Source organism: Podarcis erhardii (genome assembly GCF_964252035.2).
Source record: "Podarcis erhardii genome assembly, chromosome: 18".
Lineage (NCBI taxonomy): Eukaryota > Metazoa > Chordata > Lepidosauria > Squamata > Lacertidae > Podarcis > Podarcis erhardii.
Window position 1 is genome coordinate 1,989,648 of NC_138516.1, and position 18,545 is coordinate 2,008,192.

Genomic DNA, 18,545 nt, shown 5'->3' on the forward strand with positions numbered 1-18,545 from the left:
CCTCTCCCCCCCCCCAGGCAACCCCCCTCCTCCTTAACAATCACCCGGCTTTATGGAGTCAGGGAGAATATTGCGGGACCACAACTGCATGTATGTCCTGCACTGATTGTTTCGTCCTTCCCTTCCCCACAATAACACAACATTCCTGCTTCTGATCTTAATCTCATTTTGCTGTTGACTCAAAAAGGTTGCAAACCACTGTCCTGATCCAAATATCTGCATCCGAAAGTTGGTTGCTATGCCATAAGTCCCATATCATCCTTCCTCTCCAGGGACTGACTCTCGTCCTTTTCCGTACAGTGTCTGTGGTTGCTCCAATTTCCCCAGGAGTTCAAATAACTTGCCTTAATCCGAAGTTTATGGGGCAAGACAGAGTGGCGTTTGTTCGCCTGCAGCGTTTTGGAAGCATCCGGCAACCTGCAAGGGGGCGAGTTGGTCCCACCCAAAACCCTTGGCGGGGTTTGGGGTCGACCATGCCTCCCTCCTTCGCCAGCGGTCAGTGACACAACTGGGAAATGGGGTTCTCCAGACCCCGGGAAACAATGGCCGTAACTGTGGACGAGGTGGTAGTCGAGGAACTTTGGGGAGAAGGCTGATCTGCAAAAAGTGGGTTCCTCGTGACCTCTTTTTGGCAGAGAACCCAAGCCTGGCGGAGAACCTGGGAGGTTTCCAGAGAGATAGATAAAATCAACTGGTTCTTGAGTTGCTTGGGGGTCATGACGAGCCCTAAAGCAGCCCCCGTCTTGTCTGGGAAGGAGAGGGAAGACTTGGGGGTCTGGGGTTTGCTGGGCACAGTGGGCCTCCAAGTTGGCGAGGCTGAACCGGGCCCTCAGCTCTAGGACCTCCCAGCGGAGGCGCAGGTTCTCCTCTTGGAGCGTGGCCACTTGGCTCTCGATGGCGAAATCGTTGAAGCGCTTCCTTTCCCGGGACCGCCTGGCCGCCTCGTTGTTCTTCTTCCTCTTCTCCCAGTAGGTGGTGTCCTTTTTGTCGTCGGGGGTGAACTCCCGCTTCCTCCGTGGAGCCCCCTTGTGGGGAGGGCCTGTTGTGGGGCGAACGGTGAGGGGGCTGAAGACCCCACAGGGACCCTGGAAACCCTCCCCAGTCCGCTCACGGCCTTCTGTGAAAGAAAGAAAAATGGGTTCAATAGGGGTGAGAAATCTCGCTTCGTCAAAGCCATCAGGGATGCTTGGCCTGAGATTCCTGCCTGGCTGGGGGTTGGACTAGATGACACACGGGGTCCCTTCCAACTCTACATTTCTATGATTCTATGAAAGGAGGAGCTTTGCTGAATATGCGCACAAAGGCAGAAGAGAGTTTTTTTGCTTAGCTCCATGGTAGAAGGTTCTAGGTCCTGGGAGACAAAGGTGCCAATTCTATGGGGCTGAGGACACCTCAGCCACCGCCCCTCAAGTATTTGGGGATGGAACTGAGTCCCCCCAATCTTGAGGGGCCAGGCCCTGCTGGTTTTCCCCATGGTGGTGGCAGGCCTTGCCGAGCCTCACAGCCTTCTGACATGTATGACGTCTCACATGTGTGTCACACGTGTGACATCACACCCACAATGTCGGGCGGAACTCTGTGCCCCTGCTAGGAAATCTGAGGAAGACCCCTGTTTGAGACCCCAGGAAACCTGCTGCCAGTCAGGGTCAACAACACTAAGCTAGAATAAGGCAGCTTCCCCTTTAATTTCAACCTCCCCCCTGCCCCAAGATTCATGAGGACTAGAATCTCTGCAAAATGTCCCAGGTTTGAGTCTGCGTTTCTGCTGGTAGAGCTGGAAATCCCCCTTGCCTGAAATTTTGGTGCGCTGCTGCCAGTCAGTGTAGACAATAGTGGCCCAGGGAGTAAAAGGTTCCCATTTAAATCGACTTTTTAAATTCAGGACCATGAGGACTAGGATGTTACGTTATCTTTATGGGAGAGGCAATAGCTCAGGGCTGGAGCATGCAAATGGCCCCCCGCTTCCATCCCTGATGGCATCTGCACTTGATGCCCTGACACCCTGCCAGCCAGTGTCAACAGCACTGAGTTAGATGCAACACTGGTTTGATGATGCAAGGCAGCTTTAGTTGTCCTTGTTCAAACAAGCCCTCCATTCCAAATCACATCTGGAGAGCCATGTTCCCCCCATCCCTGGTTCACTGCCCCCTTAGTCCATCTGTCCTGGTTGCTTTAGCCGAGCTTCCTGCCTTGCAGGGGGTTGGACTAGATGACTCATGGGGTCCCTTCCAACTCTACAATTCTATAATTTCATGATAATTGGGAGGGGATCATGGCCAGCTGCCGCCTCACAGCCTCTTGCCAGGCGTTATATTTCAGGACCACGGTCCCCTTGCCCTCGTTTCAGGTCTGCGGTTCCTTACTAGGCTTCTCTGCTGCCTCGTCGTGTCGCTGGCGCTGAAGGGGGCGCGGACTCAGCGGAGGCGCAGGGGGTGGCCCCTCCTCCATCAAGGGACAAATCAGCATTTTGCCACCAGCTTCTCTCCAGCTCATTCGCCCCCAGGAGGTTTCCTCTTCAGCTCCTTGGGCACCACCTGAAAGTGTGAAATCATAAACTCTTGAAAAAAACTGCCATTTGGGTGGTTTGGGGAGGGATGAGTCATCCAATGAAATGTGGAGGTTCTTAAGGCAGGGATCATACCCTCCAAGTGCCCCTATTTTCCAGGGAATTACGAAAGCCATCCCGGCTTCTCATTTGATCAGAGAATGTCCCAATTCCCCCCTTTAAAAAGGTAAAGATAAATGACCCCTGACAGGTAAGTCCAGTCGCAAACGACTCTGGGGTTGCGGCGCTCATCTCGCTTTACTGGCCGAGGGAGCCAACGTTTGTCCCCGGAGAGTTTTTCTGGGTCATGTGGCCAGCAGGACTAAGCGAACCAGAGCAGCGCACAGAAATACTGTTTACCTTTTATCTACTTGCACTTTGACTTGCTTTCGAACTGCTAGGTTGGCAGGAGCTGGGACCAAGCAACAAGAGCTCACGCCGTTGTGGGGATTCGAACTGCCAACCTTCTTGATTGGCAAGCCCTCGGCTGAGTGGTTTAGACCACAGTGCCACCTGCATCCCATATTCCCCCCTTTAGGTGTCTTCTAAAGGTTATATCATGATTTATCTCCTTGGCTTGGGGATCGCATAGCTCCACACCCTCCAATATTTCTCCAATGAAAATAGGGATGGCTGGTCGCCGAAGAATTGATGCTTTTGAATTCTGGTGCTGGAGGAGACTCTTGAGAGTCCATGGACTGCAAGAAGATCCAACCTCTCCATTCTGAAGGAAATCAGCCCTGTGTGCTCACTGGAAGGACAGATCCTGAAGCTGAGGCTCCAAGACATTGGCCACCTCATGTGAAGAGAAGACTCCCTGGAAAAGACCCTGATGCCTGGAAAGACGGAGGGCGCTGCCCTCTCTGCTTCGTGACTCCAATTTGGTGGCCGGGGCGACCCGGTCAGATGGGCAGGGTACAAATAATAATTTTTTTAAAAAATATATATATATTCTTGAATCTGTCGAATTCACAACTTCTGAAACCTGCGAACATCTAGCCAAGCTGAATGCTGGGTGATTCATGGACAGAAAGAACGATAGAATCAAAGAATTGTAGAGTTGGAAGGGACACCCAGGGGTCATCCAGTCCAGCCCCCTGAAATGCAGTCGTTTCAGCTATAGCATCCCCCAGACTCATTTTTGAGAGAACATGCTTTGGATCCAGCAGCACAAAAGTCTTGTGATATGAAATGTGTCACGTGGAAAGGCTGACAATGTAAAACAGAAAATTTAAGCCATTTGTGCTACATCTGGATGATAATGTGGACTAGATCGAGAGAGAAATAAAATATATGCTCATTCCTTCTTTCACACACTTTCTCTTTCCCTGAGATGGCAAGTTCTGCACTTAGGCAGGAAGAACAAGGTGCACAGACATAGGATGGGGGACAGCTGGCTTACGAGTAGTACCTGTGAAAAGGGTCTTGGGATCTTAGTGGACCACAAACTGAACATGAGTCCACAGGGTGATTCAGCAGCATAAAAGGCTAATGCTATTCTAGGCTGCACCAATAGCAGTTGACTGTCCTGATCAACGGAAGTAATAAAAAGGTAAAGGGACCCCTGACCATTAGATGCAGTCGTGGCCGACTCTGGGGTTGCGGCGCTCATCTTGCTTTATTGGCCAAGGGAGCCGGCGTACAGCTTCCGGGTCATGTGGCCAGCAGGACTAAGTCGCTTCTGGCGAACCAGAGCAGCGCACGGAAATGCCATTTACCTTCCCGCCGGAGTGGTACCTATTTATCTACTTGCACTTTGACGTGCTTTTGAACTGCTAGGTTGGCAGGAGCTGGGACTGAGCAACAGGAACTCACCCCGTCGCGGGGATTTGAACCGCCAACCTTCTGATCGGCAAGCCCAAGGCTCTGTGGTTTAACCCACAGTGCCACCTGCATCCCTCATAAGGGAAGTAATAGAACCACTCTATTCTGCCTTGCTCAGACCACTTTCTGTCAGAGTTGGGAGGGTGGCCATCACCCTCCGGTGTCACAGTCCTGTGGCAAGAAAGCCGGTGGGTCTCCTCCACCGGGGGGGGGTGGTATTCATAAAGCCCTGCTAAGCGTGCCTCATCTGCTAAGCTCAAAAACTTTGAGGGTGTCAGGAATGTTGCTTTTTGAAATATGGCAAGCCTAACTGTGTTCAGTTCTAGGCATCACAATTTAAGAAGGATATTGATAAGCTGGAACATGTGCAGAGGAGGACAACCAACATAATCAAGGGTCTGGAAACCAAGCCCTATGAGGAACGGTCGAAGGAGCTGGGTCTGAGACTGGCATGTGAATTCACTTTAGCTGACTTGCGTTGCTGGGGACTGGACTAGATGACCCTTGGGGTCCCTTCCAACTCTACAGTTCTTGATTCTATGATTCTAAGATCCAGTCCAACGCCCGGTAATGCAGGACTCCTCATCTTATGTTCTTACTACAGAACCCCAGCTCAGCTCAGCATGAAAATATAAACACGCCAACTCTTCTTTCTATGTACATCATTTGGGGTCACCTGGGGGAGAAATCTGGGCGGGACTTGGGGGCCAATTTGCCCTGTTCCCCCAAACACGTCAGCTGCTGGGAAGGAACAGTCCCTGGAACAAAACCCACCTCGCAAAACGAAAGGTGAATGGCAGTTACCTAGAAGAGATGCCTTTTCGCCACGAACTAGTTGACCTTTCTCCATGGAAACGTCAATCTCACCATTGCCAGAGCAAACCACAGATTGTTTTGTCAATCTCTTACTGATACCTAAGTTCCGGTAACTGGCGTGGGACAAGAGGAAATCGTTGGGGGTTATGAAATGAGGCTGGTGCTTGGAAGATCTAACAGGTTGATAAATTCCACTTTATCAAAGAACAAGAACGCAGAGAGAGAGAGTGCACGGCAGCGAAACATTCAGCTAACTTGCAACCCACGATGGCGGGTTAAATATCTGCAGATTAGTTAGGTTGTTGCCCACTAAATTGCACACTAGGGATTGTTAGCAAATAAAACTGCTGGCATAATAACCCAGGCTGAGACCACAGTTGAAATATTGTGTGCAAAACGGCTGCAAGTATGATGTTTGCCCAGAGATGGAAAGATGACAAGATGCCTACGAAGGCGGACTGGCAGATGAAACTACTAGATTACGCAGAGATGGCAAGATTGACCGGGAAACTTAGAAATCTGGAGGACCGAAACTTCAGCAGAGATTGGAATGAATATAGATTGAACACTTGAACTCCCTGGCAGCCTTTAAATAACTCCTGCAATGTTACAAAGGCTTTGGAAACAACGGAGAACTGAAATTTGGATGAATTATAATATGCAGTTGATATAGGTATTTTAAGAATCCATGGAGGGGAGGAGGAAAGTCCAAAGATTAGAACATTTCAAGAATGCTAATTGTGTGATTTGTAAAACCAAATAACAATTATTATTTTTTTAAAAAGAAAGAAATACTGTGCGCAGTTCTGGTCACAAAAATGATCTTGCAGAGCTGGAAACAGTTCGGAAAGGGAAAAAGAATTATTTTCTTTCACTTGTCCCAAATCTCCCAATTTTGTGCTTCCTTTCTGACCCTCAGCTTTTCAAATTCTGAGAGATGGAGTGGGGAGAAATCGGCTGTCTCCTTATTGTGCATAATTTTACAGATCTCACTTGTATCTCTCCCCTTCCCGCCAACAACTCACCCTTTCTCTAAACAAAAGGGGATTTTTAATTCAGAAAAAATGGGGTAACGTCATGCATCAGAGAACTAGTTAGAATCCACATCTGGCAATCCGTGCGCCACTTTGGTTTCAGATAGCGCCTGGGAAGACAAGTCTTAAAAAGCAAGGACACAAATTTTCACGGTCCTCTCCCAGCTACAGTGGCTCGTTTACCAAAAGTAATGTATTTAACATTACCTCCGGAAGTGTAGACTTGATTCTGACAAAACTAAGCCTGCTAGAGCAGGGGTCAGCAAACTTTTTCAGTGGGGGGCCAGTCCACTTTCCCTCAGACCTTGTAGGGGGCCGAACTATATTTTTGGGGAGATGAACGAATTCCTATGCCCCACAAATACTATCAAATTCGTACTTTCTGAAGCAATACAAGAAGCAAAAGAGGGCTGCCTTTTGAAATTTGCACCAATCTGAATTTTATCAGAAATTTGCACTTACTTGTATTTCCAGAAATGCATATGTTCAGGCAGGGGGAGTCTGTTTTTAAATTAACTTGTTAGTGAAAATAGCACACAAGAACACATTGTGTTAGGGGAAATCACTTGCAGAAAATGGGTACATTAGTCAAAACTGCCCCCGGGCCTTAGGTTGTCTACCGAAGTCCTAGAGCAAAATATACATCAGTATGACACCCCCCTCCCAAAGACCATAAAACCTTCATTCCCTCCCCCCTTTAATCATAGATATGAGGCATCCTTAAGACATAACTGGAATTTTAATTACAGTAAAAATCAGGAACCGGGACGGCTTCTGTCAATCTGGGAGAGTCCCTGGTAAAAAGGGGCACCTGGAAGGTCAGATATTGCGTGTGAACATTCATTGTGTCTTTTCTCCTGCCTCGGGACCTTAGGGTGAAAGGCAGGTAATAGAATCGTAGAACTGTAGAGTAGCAGGGGACCCCAAGGGCACCTGGAAGGGCAGGGTTCGAATCCCCACTCAGTTCTGACACTCCCTGGGGGACCTTGGGGGAGATGGGGGGGCTCTCAGGGTTGTTGTGGGGGTTAAATGAGGAGAGGGGAGAACCACCTTGAGTTCCTTGAGGAGAAAGGTGGATATAAATGCAATAAATAAATATGCATTTATATGAAAAACAGAAAGAGAAAGAGGTATTTATATGATGCAGAACAATTTGAAAAGACCCAGTTCCCTTCTGTTAGCAATAGGAAGCAAGAGTTTAATTGGAACCAGATGTCAAAGAGAAGAACAACTACCAGACTTTTAGAAGATATCTGAAGGCAGCCCTGTTCAGGGAAGCTTTTAATGTTTGATGCATTACTGTATTTTAATATTTTGTTGGAAGCCGCTCAGAGTGGCTGGGGAAAACCCAGCCAGATGGGTGGGGTATAAATAATAAATTATTACTATATTATTATTTCACTGCTGAGATAATGACCTGTTAAGATGAATTAGACTGGGCTGTACAGTGGTACCTCGGGTTACATACGCTTCAGGTTACAGACTCTGCTAACCCAGAAATAGTGCTTCAGATTAATAACTTTGCTTCAGGGTGAGAACAGAAATTGCACGGCAGCAGGAGGCCCCATTAGCTAAAGTGGTACCTCAGGTTAAGAACAGTTTCAGGTTAAGAACGGACCTCCAGAACAAATTAAGTTCTTAACCCGAGGTACCACTGTATTCAGCTAAGGCCAGGGGTCAGCAAACTTTTTCAGCAGGTCCACTGTCCCTCAAACCTTGTGGGGGGCCGGACTATATTTTGGGGAAAAATAATGAATGAATTCCTATGCCCCACAAATAACCCAGAGATGCATTTTAAATAAAAGGGCACATTCTTTTAAAACACGCTGATTCCTGGACCGGCCGCGGGCCTGATTGAGAAGGCAATTGGGCTGGATCCGGCCCCTGGGCCTTAGTTTGCCTACCCATGAACTAAGCTGTCCTGAGAGGAAACGTGTTGATTTCTATGGGGAAAGAAATTGGATTCAGTTTGCATCTGAATACTATCAAATTCGTACTTTCTGAAGCAATACAAGAAGCAAAAGAGGGCTACCTTTTGAAATTTGCACCAATCTGAATTTTATCTGAAATTTGCACTGAACTGCATTTCCAGAAATGCATATGTTCAGGCGGGGGGGGGGGGGCGTGTTTTTAAATTAACTTGTTAGTGAAAATAGCATACAAGAATACGTTGTGTTAGGGGAAATCACTTGCACAAAATGGGTACATTAGTCAAAACTGCCTAGAAAAATGTGTGTTAGGAAAAATCCACACTATAATTCTAAAGAAGTCTCGTGAGAATTTTTTAAAACAGAATTCACTAAACACTGCAGAAATTTAAACTCAGAGGAGATCCCTTGAGAGCAATAAACCTAAATTTGCAGTGTCTGTTCCTTTTAGTTGATCTACCCTGAGTAGGACAAAACTTGGCTACAACCTGACCTAGTTATCTCTTTCTTTAAAGATTTAATATAAAAATATTTGTACAGCATGGAACCAAAGGAGTGTGTGTGTGTTATTTTTATAGACATATATGCACAGAACCATCCTTGGTTTGCTTCCATAAATGAAAATAATAACATATTTCTATCAGTCTAACCTGGGGGAAATTACCCTTGGCTATGACCCAACCTACTTATCTCTTTATTTACAGGTTGGTTGTTGTTTTTTAAATCTTATTATTTTCTTAAATGTATAACAAGCAAGTCTGAAGTATTCCAATAATTTGACAAAAAAAGAATGAGAAGAAACTGTTGAGCATGGCCAGGTATAAGATAAGGAGATGGGAAAATGTGCACTATTCCAAGAAAAGAGTGGATCAAAAACTCTTATTGGATATGTTATATAATGAAATTAAGAAAAAAATTAAAGTGATTTTTTAGCAAGGGGCCAGAATCCTTCCTTCTGGGAGTAATAGTGAAATCTCAAAAAATTGAAATACTTGGAGAGGGCAAAACTGATAGCACTAAACCCAGATTTAGAATCTTTTAAAGAAGACTGGGACCCATTCCTAGTCTATATGAAAAATTATTTCCCATATGCGAAGACCACAGCAGGCTTCGAAGAGCAAGAAAACAGCAGAACATATTAAGGAACGTGCTACAGAGGATGAAATCAGATAAGACACTGAGGACTGGAACCTTAAAACACAATTGTGTGCAATTTGAGTTAAAAGCATTGATGTTGGGTGAGCGGGAAGTCACTAATTTTCTTGAATTGGAATAGAACTATTGAATAGCACAGAAAAAGATAGGGATATTGGTTATGAGTTTGAAATTTAATAGGGAAAATAAGAAATGCATACTAAGAGATTAGATTGGAAAATTTTCAGACAGGACTGATGGAAGTAAAAAAAACTGAATAGGATGTAAAAGTATGTTTAATTGTTGAAAATGGTATGTTAAAAAAACTAATAAAAATTTATATTAAAAAAACCTGTTGAATAGCACATGTAACTTTCTATATGGAAAAAGAATTATATATATATATAATCTCATATAATAAAAACCAGCACAAGACAAAATTGTATTTGGGTGGCATTTGTCATTAAATTGGCTGCCCCAAACCCATCAGTCAGCTGCAAAGTCCTCTAAGTATAGCTTTTAAAAACCGATTTGTAATAGATTACATAGAAGCCTCCTCCCAGCCTTGAGCTGTGACTAAGCGGGTAGCTGTTAGTTATTTGCGTTAATTTACAGATTGAATATAAATATTTCTGTATAGAACCAAAGGAATATATATAAAGAGAAAGAACCATCCTTTGGCATGCAATGATCATAAAAAATAAAATAGTTTGATAGGCCTACCCTGAGTAGGACTAATTTCGACTGCGCATCTATCTCTCTGTTTGCAGATTTAATATAAATGAAGGTGCATAACCAAAGCAATGTATATAATGGGAGGTTGGACTAGATGACCTTTGGGAGTCCCCATCCAACTGTACAATCCTGTGAATCGTATGCCATCCTTCGACATTTCTGCTGTGCGAATTTTGGAAGATGGCCGAGTTTCGGTTCGTTCATTGGAAAATGTCAATAGGTAAAGAAAACGACCAAATTATTTATATATATGATGGCAGCAGCTAGAATATTGTATGTGCATGAATGGAAAGAAGAGAAGGTAAATAATAATAATAATAATAATAATAATAATAATAATAATAATAATAATATAGCGGCTTTTGAAAGCAATGGACTATCAGAAATGGCACAGCTGACCACGAAATTAAGAGATCAAAATGATGAACTTTTCACAGAGGAATGGAAGCCTCTCATGGACTATTTTTTTTTAATTAAAAAAAAACATTACAGTCAAATGAAATTGCGGGCAGGATTCGAGATGAAAGCAGCGGAAGAAAAATAATTGTAATAGAGAAACTTCTTTTGTAAAGATATAATGCAGTAGAAAAGGTTTGAGTAATTGTAGAGGGGAGGAAGTCAATTATGAAACTGCATTTGATTTGAAGGTTATGGTAAAAATGTTTGGGGGAAAATTAATTAAAAGTTATACAGGAAAATGTTGATAAGTCCGCCGCTGAGGGCGAACTGAATTTGATTTCTAGTTCATCCCTATGAGGAGGAAGTCCAACTTACCTGCCAACATTTGGAGGATGAGAACAGGGTCCCCCGATCTTTCTAAGATGAACCCCCCCCCAGTGGGTTGGGGACGTCTAAAGGTCTCAACTCTGTCTGTCTGTCTCCAGTCTAAGAAAAACGGGTGAGCATCTCACAATTATGTGAAGGAGAGAGAGGGAGGGAGGGAGGGAGGGAAGGGAGGCGGTAAAAAAGAGGCACAGGTGGAGATCTCATTTCCCTTTTGAACCCGACTCCCCAGATGGAAAGGGGGGAGTCAAAGTGGCTGATCCACAGGGCAGCAGGTTTATTTCTAAGATCAGAGGATGGGAAATGAGTCACTGGGGAAGTTGTGTGTGAAAAAGAGAGAGCGCCAACGATCAGATGAGCGAGGCAGCCACGCAGGTTGCAAACTTTTCAACCCAACATTTGCTCCTGCGCCCTGGACCACATGGAATAGGGCATCCCTATTTTCATTGGAGAAATATTGGAGGGTGCTATAAGGGGGGGGAACTGCCCCCTTTCCCTTATGGGGCACCCAAGAGCCAGTATAGAGTCCTTAGTTCTCTATCGGAAGGAGAAAAATAACGGAGGCCAACCAGAGAATATTGAGAAGCAAAGCAACTAGTAAGTCTGGTCTTCATTAATCTGTTGCAACACGGTCCTCAGACCCCACACACAGGAGGGAGGGGGAACCCCGAACAATGGTGTGCCAAGCCCTTATATAGACTTTTGAAATTGCCCACCCTGGAGCCCAAGACCACCCCTCTAAAACATCATACATACATCACAGAAGGAGGTGGTCTCCAGCAGAAATTTGAGTGTGTTGCTTCTCTCCTGTCTGCCAGGATACCTGATCATGCCTTATCAATTGCCTTTTCTGGGTAGCCTGGCCATTCCTTGGAGATGGTAAATACTTCCTGAATCTCTTACACATATTGATAGTGTGCTCAGCTTAACAGATACTTGCCAGACTGTATTTTCAGGGAGGTGTAAGCCCCTACAGTCCAATTGGAAAGCTTTTCCCAATTCCTTCCTCCTTGCAGAGAAATATTTGCGGTCAATTTGGGAGAGTCCAAATGGCTTCGGGATTGTTCTCCTGTACTATTTCAGACACATGGTTTATATACTTATGTATGTGTTTGCCTTGTATGTTTATGAACTTTTATTTTTTGTATATAAAACCTTAGAATTCCTATAACAAGGACATGAAGATTCCTTTCATTCATTAATTCATTCATTAATTGGTGTCCTATTTAGCAATGGCTGAATTCGAAACTTTTACGTCACAGGAGTTTCTGCGGGCTTTCTGGAACGGAAAAGTAATTTCTGGGGAAGACAGGGGAGTAGTTTCAGAATGAAATGGAAAAGGAGTGGGGTGGGAGGGGACTTAATACGCACAAATTCCACAAAGTTGCACTGGCTTCTGAATGGAAGAAAGAGAAACAGGACGTAAGGTGGACATCGAAGTCCCCACTGTCTGTTTGCTGGTGGTCAGAGCAAGTGCCCATCGGGTTTAGCACTGAAGGGGGCGTTCCTAGGGGGAAAGAGGGGCAAAACTGCTTGGAGCCATGCTTCCTAGGCATGCAACATCTGGAAGTGTGAACAAGTCCTAGATAAGATGATTGGGCTATTGTTATTATTAATGCTGTTATTATTATATTTATATTTATGTGCCACCCATCTGACTGGGTTGCCACAGCCACTCTGAGTGGCTCCCAACAAAATATTAAAAATGCAATAGAACCTGAGATGGCCATCTGTCATGGGTGTTTTAGCTGAGATTCCTGCATTGTAGGGGGTTGGGCTAGATGACCACTGGAGTTCTTTCCAATTCTACAATTCTATGGTAAATAATATTTTTATTATTTATACCCTGCCCATCTGGCAGGCTTCCAGCAAAATATAAAAAATAATAAAATTTCAAACATTAAAAACTTCCCGATACAGGGCTGCCTTCAGATGTCTTTTAAAAGTTCTATAGGGTTTTTTTTTAATCTCCTTGACACCTGACGGGAGGGCGTTCCACAGGGAGGGCGCCACCACCAAGAAGGCCCTCTGCCAGGTTCCCTGTAGCTTCACATTTCGCAAAGAGGGAACCGCCAGAGGGCCCTCGGAGCTGGACCTCAGTGTCTGGGCAGAACAATGGGGGTGGAGTCGCTCCTTCAGGGATACAGGGCCAAGGCTGTTTAGGACTTTGAATTGTGCTCGGAAATGTACTGAGAGTCAATGTAGTTCCTTTAGGACTGTTGTTATAGGGCCCCAACAGCTGCTCCCAGTCACCAGTCTGGCTGCAGCATTCTGGATTATTGTGGTCCTGAGCCATTTATAATGCATTTGCGGAATTTATTTTCCACAATGTATTAATTTCTGCGCACATATTCCCCTAATATGCCATTTCTGTCAATGGTGGTGTGTCAGCAAGCCATGCTGCAAAATTTAGATACCTGTGAATTTTGAAAGATTGGCGTGTTGTGGGTCTCAGATTGCTTGCAAAACTGCAAATTTGACAGATTTCTCTTTGGATATGAACTGAATCAATCTTTTCCCCCATCCCTAGACTGGCAACTTATTCAGATTTGCCTTTTTAAAAGACCTTTTTGGCTGTGGTCCTTCCTTTGCAGGGGGTTGGACTAGATGACCCTTGGCGTGCCTTCCGAATATGCACATTCTGTGATTTATAATGTTCGAGGGTTCTTAAAATGTAAAGGTACCCCTGCCCGTTCGGGCCAGTCTTGACAGACTCTAGGGTTGTGCGCTCATCTCACTCTAGAGGCCGGGAGCCAGCGCTGTCCGCAGACACTTCCGGGTCACGTGGCCACCGTGACAAGCTGCATCTGGCGAACCGACACCAGAGCAGCACACGGAGACGCCGTTTACCTTCCTGCTATAAAGTGGTACCTATTTATCTACTTGCACTTAAGGGTGCTTTCGAACTGCTAGGTGAGCAGAAGCTGGGACCGAAAGACGGGAGCACACCCTGCCGCGGGGATTCGAACCGCCGACCATGCGATCGGCAAGTCCTAGGCCACGGATCCTGCTTGCATGGTGGCCACTGTGAAAATAGGATGCTGGACTGGATGGGCTTGATCCAGCAGGCTCTGGATCATAATCGCTGAGGGAGGGGGAAGGGAGAGGGAAACCTGGAGCCACTACTGAATTTGGATCAACAGTTTTACCCACAGCGCCACCCGCGTCCCTCGAGGGTTCTTACGAAACCATAAATGAGCACTGCCACAATCGCTGCTACCCCCACCTCTGTATTAAACAAACAAGAACATAACTTTACAGTCAGAACCTAAAACATTCACCTGTAACTAAAATACATCAGATCTCTATCTCTCCAGGGCTGGTCACATTTTAGCAGAGGACGGCTGCCCGTCCTATCAGAAGTGTTGTGCCTGCCTCTTGCTTTGATCAGAGGTGAGGGCTGGCTGGCCTTCACAGACCCCGCAGGGAGAAAAAAATGGCCGAGTGACCTCAGCCCTTAAAAAAACTCCTTGCTTAAACATCTTAGGAGATACAAATGAAAAATTAAATATCCAAGAGGTGAGTTATTAATGCGAGGGAGACCCTTAATTTTGCACACAAATAATCTTAATGCTTTCATCCTCCTTTATATTTCCTTTAGAGGGTTTTCCTTTGCAGGGTTTCGAAGGGAAGAGATTACTCAATGGACTGGTATAGCTCAGTCAGTAGAGTTTGAGGCTCTCACGGTTGGGGGTTCGAGTCCCATGCTAGGCAAAAAGATTCCTGCTTTGCAGGGGGTTGAACTAAATGATCCTTGAGATCCCTTCCAACCCTACAATTCTGTGATTAGGCAAAAATGGCAGGAATATTAAGAGGTCAAAATGGTGAACTTTTTATAGAAGAATGGAGGCCTCTCTGTTTTGGAGTACAGTCATATCTTGGGTTACAGCCACTTCAGGGCATTTTTTTGGGTTGCCCACCACACCAAACCTGGAAGTACTGGAACAGGTTACTTCCGGGTTTCAGCGCTTGCGCATGCGCAGAAGCACTAAATCGCGCTTTGCGCATGTGAAGCGCCGAATCACAACCCGCGTGTGCGCAGACATGGCGCTGCAGTTTGCGAACGCTGCAAGTTGCGAACGTGCTTCCCGCATGGATCATGTTCGCAACCTAAGTGTCTAATGTATATTTAAAAGAATGAAAGAAATCGCAGGCAGGATTCAAGATTGGAGCAGCGAAAGAAAAACGATAAAGTAATTGCATTAGACATTTGAGTTTGATTTATAATGCAGTAGAAAAGGGTATGAACAGAAAAATTTGGAGGTGGGGGGGAGTCAATACATGAAACAATGCAACTATTTAATTTGAAGTCCATTTGGAAAAATTAGGAAATTCAATAAAAAGTACATTATGTATAACAAAACAGATAACTCTTGAACTTGATGGCCTTTGGGGGTCCCTTCCAATGAATTGTATTCTATGAAGGCTACTAGCAACAATCTCTAGGCTCTGCTTCCACAATCAGAGGCAGCGATGCTTCTGTACAACAGTTGCCAGAATCTGAAGGAGGGGGGCGGCTCTTGTGCACGGATCCTGCTTGCATGGTGGCCACTGTGAAAATAGGATGCTGGACTGGATGGGCTTGATCCAGCAGGCTCTCACGTTCATATTCGCTGAGGGAGGGGGAAGGGAGAGGGAAACCTGGAGCCACTACAGAATTTGGATCAACAGTGTGCGGTGTACAAGAGGAGGACCGCCAGTAGGTGGCACCAGAGTCAACGAGAGACAGAGAAGCTGTGCAAGACCAAGGATGAGGGAGGGAGCGGACAGGCAGGAGGGCTGGTTGCACACAAGAAGGCAGGCAGTTGTGGGCCTGGGCGAGGGCCGACTGAGCTTGGTCTCCACCAACTCTGGATTTGCAGCCGCAGAGAAACAGCGCAGCCTGCAAAGAATCCCTTCCCAAAGGCGGAAAGATGTCTTGGCTGCAGAGGGATTTGGGTGGGTGTCCGGAGCTCAATCAGGCGTAGTTTTCGCTTTCTCCTCTTGCCTTTCCTCCGTCCGGGCGGCGATGCTGTAGTAATAGGTGCGGATGAGGGTCTCCACCGTGGAAAAGTCCGGCCGGTCTTCCCACCTGGGAAACGAAGGAGAGAAAATTAAGTGGGAGATCTGCATATTTGCCAGTGTGATTTGAAGGTTGCAAAAGGCGCCGGCGTCCTGGAGGCTCGTACTTGCACTGGCCTCTCCCAACCCTGCAGCAGGGAGTTCCGCAGTTAACTCCATTCTGCAAGAAGAAGCATTCCCCGTCTCAGATATCTGGTGTGGGTATTCCTTGGCTCACAGAGTGATCATTCTGGGATGTTATGGCAGTGGGGAAAGTTGTACTGTAACTTTTGAATAAATGGGTTTTTTTTACTAAAAGAATCCCAGATATTGGCCTGCCATCCCTGTATGGTTTTTGAGAGGGCTCGGCTTATTTAGAGAATTGCAGGAGGGTCTTACTTGAAAGTCCAGCACTGCTGCATCAGCTTGTACATCTCCGGGGGGCATTTTGGGGGGCAATCCATCCTCTTCCCTTCCTCCAGGAAGGTTATCACCTCCGGTCCTTTCATTTTCTAGTGGAATGGTGGCAGAGAAATAGACTGGTTTGTCTCAAGAGCAGAGAATGATAGAATCATAGAGTTGGGTCATCTACTCATAGCTGTCAACTTTCCCCTTGCGAGGAATCCTACTCGGAATAAGGGAATTTCCCTTAAAAAAAGGAAAACGTTGACAGCTATGCATCTAGTCCAACCCCCTGTAATGCATATGATTAAGAGTCTCATGCTCTAACAACAACAACAACAACTGCATGGTAAATAATAAATATAATAATATATATATATAATTTTTATTAAATAAGAATAAACATATAGGTAGATAGATTCTTGGGACGCAGGTGGTGCTTTGGTCTAAACCACAGAGCCTAGGACTTGCCGATCAGAAGGTCAGCAGTTCGAATCCCCACAATGATGGGGTGAGCTCCCATTGCTTGGTCCCAGCTCCTGCCCACCTAGCAGTTCAAAAGCACGTCAAAGTGCAAGTAGATCAATAGGTACCACTCTGGCGGAAAGGTAAACGGCATTTCCGTGCACTGCTCTGGTTCGCCAGAAGCAGCTTAGTCCTGCTGGCCACATGACCCGGAAGCTGTACACCAGCTCCCTCGGCCAGTAAAGCGAGAGGAGCGCTGCAACCCCAGAGTCGTTTGCGACTGGACCTAATGGTCAGGGGTCCCTTTACCTTTACCTTAGATAGATTCTGATGGACAGATAGATGGATTCTTATGGAATCATAGAGCTGTAGAGCTGGAAGGGACCCCCGAGGGTCATCTAGTCCAACCCCCTGCGGTGCAGAAGAATGCAGTCCCCTGTCCAATTAGAAACCAAAGCAGATTCTGCTTCGTTTGCGAATGTGCCAGCGGTTTTCGACTTCCGGGTTAGCGCGAACGGCTAATGGCGGATTCCCTCCGAGCTCCGGAGGGAATCGGCTCTACTGAAGACGGGTCTTGCCGTGCCGGCGACACGGGGACCCTCAGAAACCGCAGGCGCGGAAGCCTGCGGACTTGGTGACTCGGTGGGCACCTTAAGCGCCCTCCTCGACCCACGAAGAGCCTTTTTAAAGGCTACGGAGAGGGTACGGAGAGTGGCGTGGTGCTGAGAGTAGACCGCTACTTCAGTGGAGCGAAGCCGCAAGCCATGGCCGGAGAGCGCTGACTTTCTTCCCAAAATTTGGACTGGATAACAAAGGACCCGTGAGTAGTGGAATTTGGACTTTAAAAATTTTATCCTGTGAATTCGGCACGATCGGGGGATGTGTTAAAGGGAAGTCCGCACCCCCTCTACTTATAGACGATTTAAAGCAAGGAACGGAGAATTAAGGCGGAATGAATACTGTTTTGATGATTTAAAAGTTTCTCACAAATTTGATAGAAGAAGATTTTGTGCTGGAGAGAAAGGGAATTTTGGAACTTTGTGTGTAATCCCCCCAAAAAACCCGGGAGTGTCCTATTTGGGTGCCGGAGGAAGAAATGAAAGGAGTTTGACAGCTGTCAAAGAAGCTGTCAAACGGGCGGACAAAGTAAAGAATTTTGTTATTTAACAACTCTTGGAATTAAAGCTGATACATATGAACTGAGGCGATTGGGAACAAAGTATTGATAATAACAAAGTAACAGATTATTGGAAAAGGACTACTAAATAACTGAAAGCCCCCTAGGGGGAATTAGTGACATTACAATGGCTGCAGAGGGAAAATTACTGGCGGAGATAGAAAAAATGTTCTTTCTCGTGGGAATCCTGCAGGAGCAGAGTATGGCTTTGAGTAAAGTTTTTATGACCTTGAATTCTGAAACAAACAACTCTGCTGAATGCACAAAGGAGACGCATGATAAAAACTCTGCAGCTGAGCAGGAAGAGATGCCTTTGGAATTGACAGAGAAGAAAGAAGGAGTTCAGACACTACAAGTGGAAAATATCAACCAGGAATCTGCATTGTTAGAGTATGAGCAAGAAGACCTTTGGATTACAAACCTGCGAAAGATGAGAAAGAAGAAGAGAGAAGTCCCTGGAGTACTTGGAATATTAAAACTAAAAAGAATAAAGCAACATGATTGGGACTTTCCTCTTGAGTATGGAAAACTAGATGGTCCTTCGCAGCAAACACTCTTTAACATTCTGGATGAAAGAAAATATGATGTGACTCTGACTGAACTCCTTCGGGGTCTTAGGACCAACAAAGAGGATTACCAATATAGTTGGCAGAGAGGGACTG

The 18,545-nt window shown here is 45.8% G+C and overlaps 1 protein-coding gene across 2 annotated transcripts in view; it reads right to left on the bottom strand.

Moving 5' to 3' along the window:
* Positions 1–14,958: 14,958 nt before the first annotated feature.
* ZAP70 (zeta chain of T cell receptor associated protein kinase 70) overlaps positions 14,959–18,545 on the bottom strand; it is a 33,314-nt gene continuing 29,727 nt past the window's right edge. For both annotated transcript variants that reach the window (XM_081846209.1, XM_081846208.1), the window contains 2 exons: positions 16,239–16,351; positions 14,959–15,870 (listed from right to left, as the gene is read on the bottom strand). In XM_081846209.1, coding sequence (XP_081702335.1) covers positions 15,753–15,870; positions 16,239–16,351 — 231 coding nt within the window. In that variant the 3' untranslated portion in view covers positions 14,959–15,752. The remainder of the gene's footprint in view (positions 15,871–16,238; positions 16,352–18,545) is intronic.